At 38.6% G+C, this 19704-nt stretch overlaps 1 protein-coding gene across 4 annotated transcripts in view; it reads left to right on the top strand.

Annotated features, from left to right (window-relative positions):
- Window positions 1-8604, top strand: part of EPS15 (epidermal growth factor receptor pathway substrate 15) — a 147198-nt gene extending 138594 nt beyond the window's left edge. For 3 of the 4 annotated variants that reach the window (XM_057710566.1, XM_057710563.1, XM_057710564.1), the window contains 4 exons: window positions 1091-1167; window positions 2489-2651; window positions 4879-5069; window positions 7437-8604. In XM_057710566.1, the coding sequence (XP_057566549.1) occupies window positions 1091-1167; window positions 2489-2651; window positions 4879-5069; window positions 7437-7583 (578 nt within the window). In that variant the 3' untranslated portion in view covers window positions 7584-8604. The remainder of the gene's footprint in view (window positions 1-1090; window positions 1168-2488; window positions 2652-4878; window positions 5070-7436) is intronic. The other variant, XM_057710565.1, reaches the window with a different exon arrangement.
- Window positions 8605-19704: the final 11100 nt, after the last annotated feature.

Below are 19704 nucleotides of genomic sequence, written 5' to 3'. Positions count from 1 at the left end.
TGGCTTCTACTGCAGGTTTTTTATACCTCTCTAATAGCTCATTTAAGATTATTGTATCATTGTTCGTTTATATGTCTCTCACTATACTGTGAGCTTTTCAGAGGTAGGAACTCTATCTTCTTATTTTCTTGAATTTTATATATGGTCAATGAATGGTTCAAGACCATTCGTTCTTCATTGGATAAGTGTTATTCCTTGTTTTTAAGGACCTTACAATCTAGTAAGAGTGATATATCAATCACAGGTAACCATAATACAAACTGGAATGCAGTCAGTGCCATAAAGAAGGAAAAGAATCACTTCTTGCTGCGCAAATTAGAGACACCTAAGTTATTCCAGGCTTTGTGGATATGGTAGCATTTCAGATGGGCCTTGAAGGATTTGTGTGAAAAGTGGAATTAATGGTGTGTAGGTTTTTTTTTTTTTTAAGTTCTTAATGTCTTTATTAGAAGTAGTTTAAGCACATGGGAGCTATATTATTTGACGTGTATTCCAAAGCCTTAGTTGGGTAAACACTTTACCTAGAGTTAGTTCACTTGTTTATTTGTTTGTTTGTTTATTTTATTGGCTGTGTTGGGTCTTTTTTACTGTGTGTGGGCTTTCTTTAGTTGCGGTGAGTGGGGGCTACTCTTTGTTGTGGTGCGCGGGCTCCTCATTGCCGTGGCTTCTCTTGTTGCAGAACACGGGCTCTAGGCACGTGGGCTTCAGTAGTTGAAGCACATGGGCTCAATAGTTGTGGCTCATGGGCTCTAAAGCGCAGGCTCAATGGTTGTGGTGCACGGGCTTAGTTGCTCCGCGGCATGTGGGATCTTCCTGGAGCAGGGATCGAACCCATGTCTCCTGCATTGGCAGGTGGATTCTTAACCACTGCACCACCTAGGAAGCCCAATTCACTTGTTTTTGATTCTTAAATCATTCATCAGTGGGGATATCGATGTGCTCAGCTGTCTTTGTGGGCTTATATTGTAAATTCAGGGACTAATATTTGGGATTAGATATTTTTCATTTGTCTGAATATTACTAATCAAAAGAGGACATGAAATTTGATGTCTTTCTGTCCTGTTGCATTGATTTTCTTTATTCATTTTAGCCATAGACCCCTTTGCTTCTGTTTTTGGAAATGAATCATTTGAAGATGGATTTGCTGACTTCAGCACATTGTCAAAGGTAATCTCAGTTATTAGTGGGAAGGTAAAATATACTGTTTCCACCAAAGGAGCAACCCTTCCTTTCCATTTTATGACCTACTCACAGACATTTCAACCTGATTTCAGTAAGTCACAGCAAATGTTGATTTCAGACAGAAATGAAATATAAGATATAAACAAAGTAGACATTTCTATGCACAAAAACAATGACGATAGTACAAAAAATTATAATTTTCTACTGACAGGTTTGCTCAACAACTTTAAAAGTCTTCAGTCTTTTTAAACATGTTTCTTCCAATTGAACTACATTTTTCCCATGTTGACTGGTCTGAGTCAATAGCTGTAAAATCTGGGCATTCATTCCATTCTCTCTGCACTGGTTACTTGGTTTTATGTTCTGAGGCTGTTAACGTTAGTATTAAGATAATTAATAGCCTAGCACTGTATGTCCACTACCTATTTCCAGTTTAGCCCTAGGATTGACTCAGGCCAAAAGAGTGAAATTAGAGTATATGTCAAATTGTATCTAGCATTGGTTCTCCACTGGGTGTTATTCCCCCCACCCGCCAACTGCCAGGAAACATTTGGCAATATCTAGGGACATTTTTGGTTGTCACAGCTGAGGAGAAGGGCTATTCATATCTAATGGATAGAGACCAGGGATGCTATTCAACATCCTGCATTGCAGTGTCCAGCCCCCACAACACAGTTATATCCCAAAATGTCAGTAGTGCTACTTAAGAAAAACACTGGCTTAAATTGTAATATCCAATTCATCATACAAAAGTGAATCTTTCATTACTCCATGTATTAGAAAGGCCAGGACTTCAGACCCACAATATGACATCATTCCGTGGGATCAGTTTGCTTTAAAAAAATTGACTTTCAAGATGTTAATGTTTTTCAAGATGCCATTTTCTTTGACATTAGTATTAAATCGTTCCTATATTTAAGTGCATTAGGAAGTATGGAATCAGTATTTTTCTCTTTATCATTTGGATCAGATATTCACGTGAAGAAAAATATTAGTCCTTTTAAAATCGGCCTCAGTAGTTTTGTATCACCTGAATCTTGACAAACCTTTAATCCAGAGTTGGCTCGTTTTGGTATGATCTGTTGCTCTTAATAAGTTGTGATGTTATGATCACTACTCATATAGAACAATTAAAAATTTTTTTTCCGTTTTCTGTATGCAAAGGTTAAAATGTTAGTGCTCTCAGAATTGAAATAAATAAAGCTGTGTGACACTGAAGATCACTCCTCCAAATGCTATGTAACCATGTACAGTTTGAGTGGCACAATATATATAACCATGAGTAAATATTTCTTTTCAAACGAAGGTCAGCAATGAAGATCCTTTTAGTTCAGCCTCATCAAGCTCCATCAACAGTGTGGTCATTGCAAAAAATATGCTTGAGGAAACATCTGTCAAAAATGAAGATGTACCTCCAGCACTGCCACCAAAGATCGGAACTCCAACAAGACCCTGCCCACCACCACCTGGTATGAGAGTTGGTACCTTTCCTAAATCAACAACTTTCTTTTTCTTTCCGAAAGTATTGTGGGGCCTTATCTGTAGACTTTATATAAAGGCCCTTAAACAAAACAAGTCAAAAAACACAGCAGAAGCCTGCTGCTATCATCTGTTCTGATCTCAATGCAGAATTACAGACATGTGGCTAAAAGGCCAGCCTGTGTAACTGTCATGAACTACTTTTCCGGCAAGAGCTAATTTCTTTTAAAATCATTTTAGAGAGGTAGTAAATGAAAAAAAAAAGGAAAGTACCAATGAAATCTGTTGCTTTTTGGAAGCTCATTGATTACCATTTGAACAACAGTTTCCTGCACTTTGGTATTCTAAGAAGTTTCTGTAAGTGAAGATTAATTCTAAGTCCTTTTCCTTTCCTGCTAAATGTAAAGTCTTCCTTAAGTCCTTTTATGTGAGAATATATGGCCTTTTTGGTAACCAGAATTTAGCTTTTTGGTATCAGAATTTTAAAAGTATTGTTTTCTTGAAGGAAAATATTATTTTACCTCACTTCATAAGAGATGCTTTTATTTTATAGAAGTGATGTCTTTGGTCCAGAAACAAATTCTTACTATTCTTATTTTTTTGTTTCGTTTTGTTTAGCACTATACAAAAGAAAGGGGTTTTGTTTGTTTTTGATGAAGATAGTAAAGTTCATGAGAAGTGCTAAAAAGGCAGTCCCCTGAATAATTGTAATGCTGCTAGGTTGTTTTGTGAGAAGACACATCTGGTACATTATTGTTTAAATCATATATCATTCCTTGGTAAATTTTCAGCCACAATAGTTATAGATTTTTATTCTTGCCTTTTCTTAATAGCCTCCCATGGTATTTCTTGGGCAGATTTTTTCTTCTTCTTTAATTTATAGAATTGCAAATAAAATTGTTAATACCCAACTACCTGTTGAAAAATCAGATAAACAAGTTAAGTGAGTTCTATCTTTTAAGGAAAAGTAGCCTGTATTGTATATCACTAGAGGACAAGGTTGTCAAAATATATTAAAAAACAAATGACAGTTAATTTGCTCATTTAAGTTTTACACCTGTAAGATGCCAATAGTGAGGTTATTTTTAAAATTCTAAGTAAACTAATATACTAGTGCTGTAACTAAATCTAAGACTTCAGCAAAGTGAGTATATATCACTGTAGAAAAGTCAAGGAAAGAAGGATGGTTTGTTGAACTGGGAGCTTAAAGATCTGGGTTCTAATTCTGAATATCCTCTGACTAGCTCTGTCATCTTGAGTGTGTAACTTCATGTCTGAACCTCAGCTATCTGAGCTATTAGATGGTGACATTAATTCTAATGTTGCCTTCCTTCTCAGGATTGTTGGAAGGATCCTTTGAGACATGAGATGTGAACACCTTTTGTAAGCTGCTACGGTGACAGAAAGAATCTGTTGTTATAATTGCTGTTACCAGCTTAACACATCTTTAGGAAAAATATATATTTGAAGATATTTTAACACCTGTTCTTATTATCTTTTCTTCAGGAAGTACTAAGTTTAAGTTTTTAATATTAGAATACTTGTGTGAAAGTGGTGATGAATTAATGAGCAACAGTATGCTGTTGTTTGGTCAAAGGTTAGTTTATCAGCAACCACAAATGTTTAGGCAATGGGCTTCAGAACTTTCTCTTTATTCATCAGTTTGAAATATTGTAGATGGCAAGAAGTAGGTAGGCTTTACCAAAGTAGTTTTTAATTTCATGCTCCCAGGTGTTACATATAGATCCAGAGAAAAATCAGAATGTTGGCATTTTTCAAAGATCATTTGCCCTTACTGCCACTATTGGATAACTGTATCAGGCAGAGGTTATCACAGCAGAGGCCATTTTTGTTATTATTTTTGTCATTCTCCTCCTGTTTTATCCATTCCTCTCTCTCTTCTTCCAAAGGAACATGCTCCTTTGGGAGAAGAGAAGGTTAACTCTCTGGGCAGGTAAGATTCCTGGCCCATTGCCTCCCTCTTTGCTGTTTTTCCATTTAGCTACATGGAGTTGGAATGTATTTGAGAGGTTGTGTGTGCAAATTTTGAGGACAGACTGTTGGTTGTGATCATTTAAGACTATATTAAGAATGTGTTTTAGGTACTGACCCCCACTCCTCACCCCCAGTTCTTTAATGCTCCCTGTGTTCAGTGTTCTTGTGTGTTTGTGTTTGCCATATTTGCTGGTTGAGTTAATTGTAATGATTTTGATCCAGGGAAAAGACCCATCAGCAAATTGGATTCTTCTGATCCCTTTAAACTGAATGATCCATTTCAGCCTTTCCCAGGCAATGATAGCCCCAAAGAAAAAGATCCTGATATGTTTTGTGATCCATTTACTTCTTCTACTACTACTACCACTACCAATAAAGAGGCTGACCCAAGCAATTTTGCTAACTTCAGTGCTGTAAGTACTGTGAATGGGCTGTTTGGGGGAAAAATCTTTCCACTTACAGTTTAAAGAGTTTGCAAAGATTATTTTGGAGTCTGCCAAATTTGCGTTGTTTCAACTAAATTCAGCAACATATTAAAAATGATCTTTATTCTTCCCCCAACTAAAAAAACTCTGTTTGATTCTGTTTGCTGGTTTAAAAAGTATTTCATTGCTCCGATGATTGTAGTATCTTAGTTCTTGGGATACATACCAGTTGTTTTGCCAAACCCTTCTCTTTGTCTTGGTAAATAATATAAATAAAATTCTGACAGTTATTATTTTGCAGATTGTTATGGATGATGGGCCATTAGAGAGTCATTTGCTGTCTGCCCTCTGGATGAATAATGCCAATAATGAGTTTGTGTATTTGTAACTGTGTATGTGTGTTTGTGTATAAAGCCTTGATGATTCCTGGAGACTAGTCAGCAACTATTATATGAGAGGATAGGGCCAGGAATTCTTTGAATAGAAAATAAAACTCTGGTTTCATATAATAGTGTTCTTAAAATGTAAATGTCAGGTTTATTAAATAAATATTATTGTCAAGAGCTAACCAATCTTTAATTATTTGGAGCCCTCTAATTCACTAGCATTCCGTATTTACTCTGCATCCTCCCAGAGCTAACTAAAATAGGCAGGCCAGTAAAGACAATAGAGGCATACTGTGATAAGAGCATAGGCAGGGCCTATAAGATCACAGAAATGGGACAGCCAACTGGAAGTGTCACTCTGGAGGGACATTAAGCAATGACATGTATTCCATCATTATTTAGATAAAGATAGGGTTTTTGTTTTTGCTTTTAATTCTTAGAGTAACTAACAGTGTTTCGTTTTCCCAAATGGTTTTTTTTGGGGGGGTAAAATGACCTTCGTTATCACTGTCTATTTTATGACAAAGCAATTTTCCTCTACTTGATACCTTAAGCCCTTGAGATGATTTTAGAAATAAGAGATCTAGTGGCCAGGTGACTCTGACCACAATCTGCCTAATGTTTCCCTCAGTGTAGCATTGGGTCACTCAGCTGGTGGCCTTATCCCTGTAGCCATTTCTAGTCAGAAAGGAGGTAGTCAGGAATCTGCCTGCATCTAAGGAAGACAGAATTAGACTGAGCTACCCAGCTTTTGAATCTGTACTCTTAAGTTTCAGTGACTTCTTCTGACTGTGAATGAACAAAATAGGAATCAATATTTTGAATGCTGGAAAATGGAGAGTCAGAATTATACTGACTTTTATTAGGTGGAATTTGAGTTGTTTCAAGCAGAGAATCCAGACTTGCTCTTCTTAGTATAATCCTCTTAATATAAAGTAACCTTCTGGCAGTTTGTGGCATTTAATATCTTAAATATGATTTCAGCGAGTCAAAACCTGGTTGGAATGAGTCTTGAACAATAGCTAAGGCTTTTTGCTTATTTCATGCTCCAAAATCTCAGTGTAGTATAATATTAAGCAGCTCATAATAAAAATGCCTTCTTTTTTTTTTAATTATTAGAGATTTGTTAGGTATTATAAGTTTCAAAGGCCATCTAATTCCCTAGGGAAAAAGCTACCATTTTCAAAAAGCCTGGCAGTTTCTTTCACTTTACCCTATTGTGGTATTCATCCTGTTATGGTATACCTCTATATGACAGGACTCGAAACCAAGTAGAATTTTGTAATTTAGTATCTGCCACAGTTGCTGTTTTGGGTAGATAAATATATTTTCTTGACTTAATAATTACCAGCATTAAGGTTTTATTTGGACTGGGTCAGAAAGTTCTCAATGCCAGCCAAAATCTTTAAAATGCATTTTAAGAATTGATTAGGTTCACAGCTTGTTTAGTATACACTGTACTCTTATTTTATGTGTAGCAAAATTTATGTGTAGTATATTCTTTGCTTCATAATTTTTCTGTACCTGAAGGGCTAGGATAAGGTAGGAAATCACCAATGGATTAAGTTGAAAATGATTTATCATATGAGGATGCTCACTGATGTTGTAGTAGTAAATGTTTTACATTAGGTAAAAATGCTAGCCCTCTCTTGTTTTTAAATCTCCTGATTCACCTTAAGAATTTCCACTTTTTAAAAATGTTTTTTAAAAATGATGTTTTAATGTTCAGTTTTATAGACTATCTGTAGACTGCATTAATTTTTAAGATTAAATCATATTTTAATAACTGACTAAATGTGTTTTCAGAAAAAAAAATTAACAAGTAACAAATAAGACTATTCCCAGAGTCCTTCAGATGAAACTAGTAGTTAAATATCCTCTTGTAAAAGCTGTTTTTCCTTCTTTTCTTTGTATTTGTTCTACTCATGAATTGATTCATTTGTTTGTTCATTTGTCTTTTAACTGGCAGTATCCCTCTGAAGAAGACATGATTGAGTGGGCCAAGAGGGAAAGTGAGAGAGAGGAAGAGCAGAGGCTTGCCCGACTGAATCAGCAAGAGCAAGAAGACTTAGAACTGGCTATTGCACTCAGCAAATCTGAAATATCAGAAGCATGAAGAATTCTCCTGTTCTTTGTCAACCACATAGTACTCTCCTTCCTGAATACTGAAGCTATTTACAATGTGTATCAAAACTACCTATGAGCATGGGAATACAAAAGGTTTGAGATTCCTGTAAATGTGACAAAAGTTTTGTTTTTTTTAAACTCCCATTTCAGATTTGTCTTTTTTTTTTCCCCCTGTAAAAGCGGTAACACAAACATCACCTAGGCCCCTGTTCTGGTGTGCATTTAGTGTGAGCTTTTCCCTGCCTGTGCTACCTTTACTTGTAAAGCTAGAGCACCCAAGCTTCTGCCTTCTGGAATATAGAGAAATAGTTTCACCCCTGTGCTACCCTTGTTCTATAGTTACTCTGATGAGAGCCAGTGGGGTTCTTAGAGTTGCCAGTATTCTCCCCTAATTTAAATGGTTGAAAGAGGGGAAGGAAAAGAACATCCTATTTCTTTTATGATAGAGCAAATTGGCTAGTTTAAAATATGTTTGTATTTCCTTATAATCAAGATACTGCTCAATTTGGTTTTTTATAGATAAGAAAAAATATTTTGCATAAATTGACTCCACTATTGAAAGAGGGATGCTTTAGATTGAACCATTATAGCTTCAGACTCAATCTTTTCCTAAATAAAAACGTTAAAGCCTCATGTGTGAAATATATTTAAATTTTTTTTTCTATGGATTTAGAGAATTTTAGATAAACAGATACCTCTCCATAATTTTAAGCACTAGAGAGTGGAGAAAAGTATCACTTAAAATATACCCATCAGTATATAAGGTGAGCAAAAATCTTAACCTGGCAGCCATTCTGCCATTGCTATGACAGTGTCCTCTTTAGTTCATGGTGGGCTTATTTGTTTTACTTTTGCAACAGAAACTAGCCAGAACTGGAAGGTACTTTAACTTTCTGTATATATATATATTTTGTTTTGTTTTGTTTTGTTTTCTTTAATGAAGTCTTAATTTACTTGAAATGTAAAAACATTCACTGAATACAAATGAAAAAAAGTGACTTATTAAATCATATTATTGCTTTTTGTCCATCTCTGTGGATAAAAATAGTTTATTTTCTTTGTGTCTTTCACCTACAAAATTGGCAGGCTAGCAAAAAAAGATCTTTTTTTTAATTGGGAGAGAAGAGACCTGCCAAATTATCACAGCTCTTTACATGTTAAAAGCCTATCTCCTGTAAAATTGACCTAGCAGACAAGCTGAATTTAAAATGGACTGTGAAGTAGGCTGTAAATTGTAGAGTAATCTTAACTTTTTTTAACATCAGTCACTGATTTAGATAATGTATTGAAAACCAAGATAAAGGAAAATGCACCTAAAAACTAATTAAATGTCTCTGTGGTCACCAAGTCAAGGTGTATTGATCTGTGTTAATCAGAGTAACTTATTGCCTAGCCTATGAATAAATTCCAAAATATCCAATTTATTTCATCTTGAAATGGTGCTTTTTTCCTCTCCACACACAATTGGATTGCTGCAGGATAAAACAAATTTAAACCACTTTCTTGCACTGTTAACTTTTTTCTACTTTTATAAATTAAAACATTTCAGCATGAAAGTCATACATATGAAGCAAGGGCTGAATCATAATCACAAGGGTTTGATTTTGATAAGCTAATCCAGTTATAAGGATATACTGCAAAAGTTGATTGACAAGGTAGTGTTGGGAGTTGTGAATGGTAGTGGGTTTTGGGTTTTTTTCTTCCCCTTACACTTTAGGAAAAAGGTAAGTTGACTTGAACAACCTTCTTTTGCACTGGGAATATGAACAGATGTTTGAAATGGTTTTAAAATATTTTTTTTAATTAAAAAACACTCTGGAAAGTACTAAGTATCTGTAACTTATAAACACCAACTTTTGATGTAATAAGTATACCTTAATCTTATGTGTGTTTAACTGGATTACATAGATTCTTATCTTTTGTTAAAATATGTATACTCAGTGGACCAATATAATATTAAAGTATGTATATATTATATAAATATCTCTCTCTCTCTCTCTCTAAATCTCCATGCTCACTTGTGTAGGATGAATGTCTTAGAGTCATTTATGATTAGACTCTGCGTTGTTAACTCTGGCTCCAGAGCCTGTGCTTAAAAAGGACAGATAAGTATTCCTGAGAGCTAAGTGGCAGTACTTACAAAGTTTTAACCATATTCTACCTACTTGTTCAGGTTTATTTGAGTTCTCTTTACAGAATTTTCTCTTATGTTTCAAACTTCTAAATTGTAGCCTGTAATTATGAGAACAATAAACTTTAAGTAATAATAAACCATGCTATCCATACATCCTATCTGAAATGGAGTTTTGCACGATTCTCTGTTAATGTCCATGCTGTGTCCAAGGAGGGGTAGGCATTCAGTCAGCACAGATTAACATATGTAAAGTGTTTGAGACAGTACCTGGTATAGAATAAATACTCAATAAATGTTAACTATTTTTTAGTTGACATGTCCTGTTTTTGTGAAAGAAAGGTAGGAAATGTGCATGCATAGAGACAGTGCCTGAAACGTGGGTGGTTTGTGTATATTCGTTGCATGAGGATTTGTGACATGGACTCTAAGAGGGCACTGTGGTGTAAAGAACTCACACAACCCTGGTCTGCCATTTTTATATTTTATTTATTTATTTATTTTATATTTTATTTATTTACTTATTTAGTCACAGCAGGTGGGCTCCTTAGTTGCAGCACACAGGCTCCTTAGTTATGGCATGTGAACTCTTAGTTATGGCATGCATGTAGGATCTAGTCCTGAGCAGGGATTGAACCCGGGCTCCCTGCATTAGGAGCATGGGGTCTTAACCACTGTGCCACCAGGGAAGTCCCTGGTCTGCCATTTTTAGGAAAGATGACTTTGGCAAAGTTATTTAGCCTCCCTGAGCCTCATTTTCCTTCTAATGAACATCATAGCACCCAGCTCACAGGATTATTCACAGCTTTTTAATACTATTTATTTTAATTAGACAAATTCAGCTGTGTTAATATGTTATTAACAGTGAAAATAGCTCTTGCTTATTGAATGCACTCTACTAAGCACTTTATGTGTGCCTTCTTGTTTAACCTTCACAACAGCCCTAAGTAGTAGTATTATTATCGTCTGTTTTAGAAATAGGAAAAATGAGACTCGAAAAAGTTAAAATAATATGCTTCAGATAATACATCTAATAAGTAGATGAGCCAGGAATTGAACTCTGGTCTGTCTGATTCTAAAACATGATACTTTTTCCAGTTTACCATGCTTTGTCTCATTTTGTGTGAAAAAAAAAATTGCCTATAGGAAATGCTAGGAACAGGTCATGATAAATAATAACAGATAACATATATTGAGCTTCAGGCGGAATCCTTAGTGCTTTACATACATTACTTCATTTAATCCTTAAAAAAGTAACCCAGTAATGTATAGGTACTATTTTTGTTTCCATTTCATAGAGGAGGTGCCTTAACTGGGCCACATTGATGTAGCTAGTAAGTGACAGTGCTGGAATTTGAACCCAGGAGACTGGCTCTACTTTTGGGAGGGGGTGGGGGGTGGCGAGGGGTTAATTATTTTATTTATTTATTTATTTATTTGGCTGCATTGGGTCTTTGTTGCTGTGTGTGGGGCTTTCTCTAGTTGCGGTGAGCAGGGGCTATTCTGTTGCGTTGCGCAGGCTTCCCATTGCAGTGGCTTCTCGTTGCAGAGTACAGGCTCTAAGGCTCGCAGGCTTCAGTAGTTGCAGCACATGGGCTCAGTAATTGTGGTGCACAGGCTTAGTTGCTCCACAACATGTGGGATCTTCCCGGACCAGGGATTGAGCCCATGATGCCTGCATTGGCAGGCGGTTTCTTAACCACTGCACCACCAGAGAAGTCCTCTGGCTCTACTGTTTTGACCACTACTATTCCTGTTAAAGGTGAGAAGCCAGAGGAGAAATATCATAAATAGAATAATCCATGTAATCTCTGCTGTTAAGGATTAATGAAATAAACCTACATAGCACACGGCATCTTATAAAACATTTCCTAATTCATTTTCGTATTTAATGTTTACCAGGATTTAGAACAGTTTTTGACACATCAGCACTCAACCATTATTAATCAATATTATGATAAATGATAAATTGGAACATAGGGGAAATAGCCAACCTTTCTTTTATTAAAGAAATATAAATTTTAAAACCACGAAGCTGGCAAAAACAAAAAATAATTTATTAGTTCTGGCAAAGCTCTGGAAAGAATACATTAAAAGGTAGGCAAAGAGTAGATTTTGGAGAGTTTGCCGCACCAGTGAAGGGACAGGGCATTCTAGGCAGAGGCCGTGGTTATATAAAGACAAAGGGTTAGGACACAGTATGGTATGCTAGCAAACAGGAAGTATTAAAGTAGTTCAGTGTGGTTTGTTGGCAAAAGAGTGAAGTATTTGTGTTTGTGTGTAAGAAATCTTATTGGTGATGATTTGGAGGATTACTTTATAAAGAAACCAAGTAAGACAGGGAGAACAGGTGAAGGCTGTTGGAGTCATTCAGATGAGATGGTAAGTACCTAAAATATGACTGTGGCTGAGGCCTGAGAGAAGTGGAATGATTTAAGAGAATTATCAGGCCTTAGAGTCTGATTAGAGGTAGGTGGTGAGGGGAAAGGAGTGATTGCAAACTTCCATAAGCATCAGGATAACATGGAGGGCTTGTTAAAGTACAGATTGTGGACCCTATCCCCAAAGTTTGTGATTTCAGTAGGTCTAGAGTGGGACCTAAGAATCTGAATTTCTCATTAGTTCCCAGATAATGCTTAAGTTGCTGTCCTAGGGACCTCGATTTGAGAACCACTAGAATAGAGGCTGACTTGCAGATCTCTTTGTCCTCCTGTGAGTCTTATTAGATCTACTCACTTGTTTGCAATGCTGTTGCACCTTATCATTCTATACTTGACCTGTGACTTGTGCTTCATAGTGTAAAGCACCTCTAATCTTTCTTGTGGATAAAGAGTTTTTTAAAATAATAATAATTGCAGGCTAACAGCACTTACTTTGTGGCAGTACTATTTGAAGCATTTTAATATATAGACAGTCCCCATCTTATGATGGTTTGACTTACCGTTTTTTTTTTACTTTATGGTGCAAAAGAAATACATATTTATTAGGAACTGTACCTTGAATTTTGAATTTTGCTCTTTTCCCAGGCTAGCAATGTGCTGTACGATCCTCTCTCGTGATGCTGGGCAGCAGCCACAGCTCCCAGTCAGCCGCACGATCATAAGGGTGAGCAACCAATACGCTCACTACCACCCAGTACCCAGACAGCCGTTCTGTTTTCCACTCTCAATACAATATTCAGTAAGTTATATGAGGGGCTTCCTAGGTGGCCAGTGGTTAAGAACCCGCCTGCCAATGCAGGGGACACAGGTTCGATCCCTGCTCCGGGAAAATCCCACATGCCGCACAGTGGCTAAGCCCGTGCGCCACAACTATTGAGCCTGCGCTTTAGAGCCCGTGAGCTACAACTGTTGAGCCCATGTGCTGCAACTGCTGAGGCCCACGCGCCTAGAGCCCGTGCTCCGCAGCAAGAGAAGCCACGGCAATGAGAGGCTTGCGCACCACAATGAAGAGTAGCCTCCACTCACCGCAACTAAAAGAAAGCCCACGCACAGCAACAAAGACCTGAAACAGCTAATAAAATAAATTTATTTTAAAAAAATGTTACATGAAATATTCAACACTTTATTATACAATAGGCTTTGTGTTAGATGATTTTGCCCACCTGTAGGTTAACGTACCTGTTCTGAGCATGTTTACGGTAGACTAGGCTGTTGTTCGGTAGCTTAGGTGTATTAAATACATCTTTGACTTAGGATATTTTCAATTTATGATGGGCTTATGTGGCTATAACCCCATCATAAGCCGAGGAAGGTCTATATACTGATTCATTTAAATCTCCATAACAATCCTTTAAGTAAGGTACTGTTATTTGCAGTTTACAGATGAGACAGCTGAGGTACAAAAAGGTTAAACAACTTGTACAAATCACAGAGCTATAAGGTGTCAGAGCTTGGATTCAAACCCCTGTAGTCTAGTTCCAGAATCTATGCTCAGTCACTCTGCTCTGCTGAAGAAAACTTACATTAAAATATTTTTGATGTATAGCTCAGTAGTGTACCTCTTACTGCCAGAAAGCCATTTATTATCTGAGGTTTGGAAATACACAGTGAGAAGATCAGTATCGTTCCATTCATCTTTGCTGAGGTGTATTGTGTTCTGAGTACTGTGCTGGGTCAGAGACAGAAAACTCGTATGAGGGCCTTGCCATCAGTGGTATAGTAGGGGAGATAGACATTACTTACAGTTAATTTCACAACATTGCACACTGAAGATTATGATAGGAGTGCTGGAACACCCAGAGGAAGGAGAGAATAGTTCTGGCTGAGAGGATTGGGGAAGGCTACTCAGACGAGGTGTCCCTAGGACACAGTATTCTGCTCCTACCATTAGTAAAAGTGTAGATGGCAACTGTCAAAATAACAAAAACAACACAGCTTTCACAAGGCCACATTGTTTGATGTCAGGGCTCTGTTGACTGGAAAAAGCTGGCTCACAGTCTCCCAGGAAGCCTCATTTAAGTGACATTCATTGCTTAGTGAATTCAACCTCATCCAAGGTCTGACCTTCAAGTTTAGAAACCTGTTTTTCATCAGTAAAAGAGAAACAGAGCTCCCATTAAGCAAGTTCATGGGGACTGCTATAAAGGCCAAAATGTCAGTGTCCAACAAGAGTTGCCATAGGGTTTGGAGTGCTCACATTTGGTTGAAGAACTCCTTCTCCCTGCCGGTGCCTGGATGCCTCCTACCTCTGAGGCTCCTCACTCTCTGAAGCCAGGGCTGCTTGACCCTCTGAAAAACACATTTTTTAGACTAATATGTTTAATCAGGTTACAGTGTGGTTTGGCTGTTTGGGTGGCTATAAAGTCTCTTTTGGGGTGACTTTGCATATCTTTGCTATCATCACGTATGTAGACTCTGTATTTAACTCCTCCTAAGGCCGACTTTCCCCAGTTTTTGAGTTCTTAGTGAAACATCTCACTCCCTGGGCTCTGACTTCACCCTTCCATTGATCATATCATTTATGGAGTGTATTTGTGCCTGGTCTTCTCCCTGACTCATCCTCCTCCAAACCGTCAACATGACCTAATAATTCTGCCTTCTAAGTATCTCTCAAGTCTGTCCTCTCCATCCCCAGTGCCACTCCCCTGGTTTGGGTCTTCATCCTCTCTTCAGGCTTTTGCCAAAGCTTCCTAAGCTCCTTGCCACCAGTCTCTCTTTTTCTCTCTGCTTTCAGACCATCTTCCATGTTGTAATCAGATTCTTCTAGAATTGAAATCTGCCCTATCACTCCTGTAATAAAACATGCCACTGATTCCCATCACGTTCAGGTTAAAATCTTATCCCCTTAGAAGGCTTCTCCTTCATAACCTTAATTTCTGATTGATATTTAATCAGTAATGGCTTGAACATGTAAGCTGGTTTTTTCCCTCTTTAAACAAATTTTGAGAAAATGCTACTTTAAGGAAATAAAGGCACTCTAATATGATTGTAGCATATGGAATTCTTTTGGGATGTGTGTAATTTTAGCCTCTAACTTGATGTTTTTCAGTAGGCAGGCTGTAATTCCTTAGTTGGGTTATGAAATCAGTTTAGTCAACCAAGCAACATGGAAAAAATGTAAACAGAGTAGTACAGGCATACCTCGGAGATTGTGCGTATTCAGTTCCAGCTCACCGCACTAAAGTATTACAATAAAGTGAGTTACACGTTTCCCAGTGCATATAAAAGTTGTGTTTACACTACACTGTAGTCTACTAAGTGTGCAATAGCATTATGTCTAAGAAAACAATGTACCTACCTTAATTTTATTTTTATTTATTTTTTATTTATTGGCTGCATTGGGTCTTTGTTGCTGTGCACGGGCTTTTCTCTAGTTATGACAAGCAGGGGCTACTCTTCATTGCAGTGCACGGGCTTTTCTCTTGTTATGACAAGCAGGGGCTACTCTTCGTTGCGGTGCATGGGCTTCTCATTGCAGTGGCTTCTCTTGTTGCAGAGCACGGGCTCTAGGTGCATGGGCTTCAAAAGTTGTGGCACATGGGCTCAGTAGTTGTGGTTCGCAGGCTCTAGAGCACAGGCTCAGTAGTTGTGGCACATGGGCTTAGTTGCTGCACAGCATGTGGGATCTTCTCAGGCCAGGGATGGAACCTGTGTCCCCTTCATTGGCAGACAGATTCTTAACCACTGCACCACTGGGGAAGTCCCCCTACCTTAATTTTAAAATACTTTATTGCTTAAAAAATGCCAAAATACTGTAATTGCAATAGTTACATCAAAGATCCCTGATCACAGATCACCATAACAAGTGTAATAATAATGAAAGTTTAATATTCCAAGAATTATCAAACTGTGACACAGAGACACAAAGTGAGCAAATGCTGTAGAAAAATTGTGCCGATAGACTTGCTCAATTCAGGGTTGCCAGAAACCTTTAATTTGTAAAAAACACGCAATATTTGCAAAGCGCAGTAAAGCGCAATAAAATGAGGTATGTCTGTAAAGTAGAATGAACACCCATGTACCGATAATCAGCTTCAATAAACCAGTTCATATCCAAACTTATTTTATCTGTATTCCTACCCACTTCCCTTTCATGTTATGTTGAAGCAAACCTTATATTTCATTTGTAGATTTTTCACTATGTTAATGATCATTTTAAAGATTGTGAAATACAATTTGTTCTTGAATATATACTCCTTCACAAGAGAAAGTGAAAGCCACTGACTTTTTTAAATATCTCTTTTCAAGTAAGAAATGTGGGTCCTAATGTTGTGTATACAGATTAACAATGTAAAGGATTATCACATGGAGGGGAAGGTGTGTCTTTGCTGAAAGACCCCACCTATTTTTCTTCCCCACTGCAATAAGTGTATAGAATGTGTTCAGCTGCCCAAGACCTAAGGGCTTAGTTTCAGCCTCTCCTTTCCGTTTCCTATGGAGTCAAAACTTGAGAGGACAGAGTTATTTTGTAAAAAGGGAAAGAGACAAGGAAAAGTAGCTAACACTTACTGAGGACCTTCTCTGAGCCTGGTACTAAGGCGCTTAGTATACATTGCCCTGCTTAATGCTTACAACACTATAACAGATAGAAAACATGTGGTATAGAGAGATGGAAGTGACTTGGCCAAGACCCCAACCCAGGTGCCTTGGTTCTGAGACCTGCTCTTCCAGTATACCAAGCTGCCTTTTGCACCCCTGGCCTGGCTCAACAGAGATCAAACAGAGCGACCCTGGAGCCTATGCAAGAACTGATATTCTCAAAGAAAACCCTGATTCATTGCAGCTTCCTGAGGAGGTTCCTGGCCTTACTGTTTGCTAGCTGTGTGACTTTGGGTAAATCTCTTAACCTCTCTGGCCCTCAGTGGAATTACAGTTACTTCACAGGGTTGTTGTGAGGATATAGTCTTTGTTCCTGTTACATGGCAGATGCTCACCAAGTAAGAACTGTCATGTCTGTGTTTAAGAAGACAGAAAAGGAAAATATTTTAGGAAAACGTCTATATGATTAAATTAAGGGAATAAACTTCAGTTATCTTGAAACTTTATTGATACTAAATGTTCCCCACTGATTCTGGATAAAACTAGCACACACACTGTTTGTCCAACACTATTCTCTTTTGTTTGCATTAACTCATTTAGTCCTCACAACAACCCTTGTGATAGGTGTTACTATTATTCTCATTTTACAGAAGAGAAAACTGAAGTACAGAGAGGTTAAGTAACTTGCCTGAAGTCACAGGCAGCTATCAAGTGGCGAGGCCCAGATTCTAATGCAGTCAGTCTGGCTCCAGAGCAAGGGAAAGAATAAAACCTGCTCTACCTGGGGGTTGTTGTGAGATTCAAAATAAGATAAGCTTTGGGAAAGTGGTTCACAAGTGCCATGTGCATTCTAAGAGCTTGTGTAGCAGGCAGACTGGGGCTGGAGTTTACAGACTAGTCTGGCGGCTAGAGTTCTAGCTCTGCCACTTAACTAGCCTTTGTTATCTTGAGCGAATTGCTTAATCCTCTGCCTCACTTTCTCAACTATAAAAATTGGGGTTGTAAAAGGACATACCTGATAGGATTCTTTTGAGGGTGAAATGAGTTGGCACATGTGAAGGGTTTAAAAGAATGCCTAACAAAGCTCTAAGCAAGTGATGGTGATGAAGAAGAGTATGACGAAGATATCCAGATGTCAGAAAGAACAGGAAACAAGCCGTGAAGTCGGAGAGCCCTTGGATTGAATCCCAGTTCCTAATTTTTTTCTTTTTTTTCTTTTTTTGCTATGCTGCTCGGCTTGCGGGAATCTTAGTTACTTGACCAAGGATTGAACCCGCGCCCCCAGCAGTGAAAGCGCCAAGTCCTAACCACTGAACCGCTGGAGAATTCTTCCCAGTTCCTAATTTGATTGCAGGAACATTTCTAAACTTCTGACTCAAATATTCTCAAAACAGAGTTGCCCAGATTAGAGGCAGTATATGTAAAGGGCCTCAGCATATTGCCTGCCACTGAGTAGAAACTTGATAAATATTAGGTCCTTCTTGATTTTCTCAACACTGAACATCTACTATGTGTAACAATGGTGCTAGGCTCCATGAAAGACACAAATGTGAGACATTCTCTGTACCTTCACACAGAAGTCTGAAGAGTGAGACTAATATGGTCACTGATTAACCAATATAAGGATTAAAAAATACATAGTGCTAAATGCTCAGAGAAAAAAAATTATCTCTGAAGAGGGAGCCAGTCCTCCACTGGGGACATACAGGAGGGCTTCCTGTAGGAAATGGTGTTGGTTGTGGGCTTGGAGGCTGGGTGGGACTTTAATCCCACCCAGGGTTAGACTGCATTCGGGGCCTATAGGAGACCAGGCTTCTGAGGCCCTGTGCTATTCACGCCTGTGAGCCCAGGAGGAAGTTGGCTATCTGCATTGCCCAGTGCTGACAAACTAGGCAGAGTTCTGTGAGCTGAGGAGTTTGGGCCCCTGGGTGCACTGTAACTGGAATTTCCAGATCTGGAAGCTCTAGATTCGTGGTCAGATAGGCAGCATTCTCAGGCCCTTGTTGATCTGCCTAGACCATGCAATGAGTGCTCAGAGAAAGGGGGAAGTGTCATATTTTCTCTGCTGCTTACCAAAGCGAAGTGAGAGAAACTACCCTTGAGGCTTCTGCTCTCTGCTTTGCCCAGGCCTCCCACCCCATGCCCTGCCTATCTGCAGACCACAGGAAACATCAGAGGGGGCAGACAGATCTCAGTGTAAGGCTTGGTCTCAGGGAAATCGGTTACCCCCTCTGAACCTCAGTTTCATCAACTGTGAAATGGGGGTATTTAATAAGATGAAATTAAATGAGAATGTGTGTAAAACACCTGGCTTGGGGTTTGGCATATTACAATTAGTCACCATTTATTAGACACATGATTTGTGTTGCACAAGACTTAGGATACAGACCCAACCCAAAAGGAGACAGAAATAGTCCCATTGCTACCCAGCCCCTAACCTGTGTTCAACACCCATACTCCCTCACAGAAGTCTCCAGGGACCCCTAAATCCATCCTACATGATGGACCTCAGAGTGATCCTTCTCAAATATCTCCTCAAGGTGCTCCCTTGCTCCTTGCCCTTAGCTGAGCCTCCCAAGAGAGCCTGCTGGACTGCATTGCTGGACTGCATTGCCAGGCGCTCACCTTGCTCCAGAGCTGATTCTTCTACTTGTTAGTTTAAAATAAAAATTAAAAATGTACATGACCTAAGACAATATATGGGGTTCTGAAGAAAGTTTGTACTGGAGATAGGCTCACTCTCCTCTGTTCCCTGTCTCCCACAAGGCGCTGGGAATCAGAAGTCTGTGAACAGGGCCATGTCCCAGTGCCTTGCCTGGACAGCAGGCTCCACTCCCAGGCCCAAGCAGCTTCTTCCTATCTGTCTGCCCCCTTACTTGCCCCTCCTGCTCTATGCCCTGCACTTGGGGTCAGTCCCAAGCCCCCAACCCCACTCAGGTACAGCCCTGGCAAGGCAGGTTCTGCACTTAGGTGGGAAAGGCATTAGTGACACCATCACC

The sequence above is a fragment of the Hippopotamus amphibius genome, chromosome 1 (genome assembly GCF_030028045.1).
Source record: "Hippopotamus amphibius kiboko isolate mHipAmp2 chromosome 1, mHipAmp2.hap2, whole genome shotgun sequence".
Lineage (NCBI taxonomy): Eukaryota > Metazoa > Chordata > Mammalia > Artiodactyla > Hippopotamidae > Hippopotamus > Hippopotamus amphibius.
This window is presented reverse-complemented; position numbering and strand designations above follow the sequence as displayed.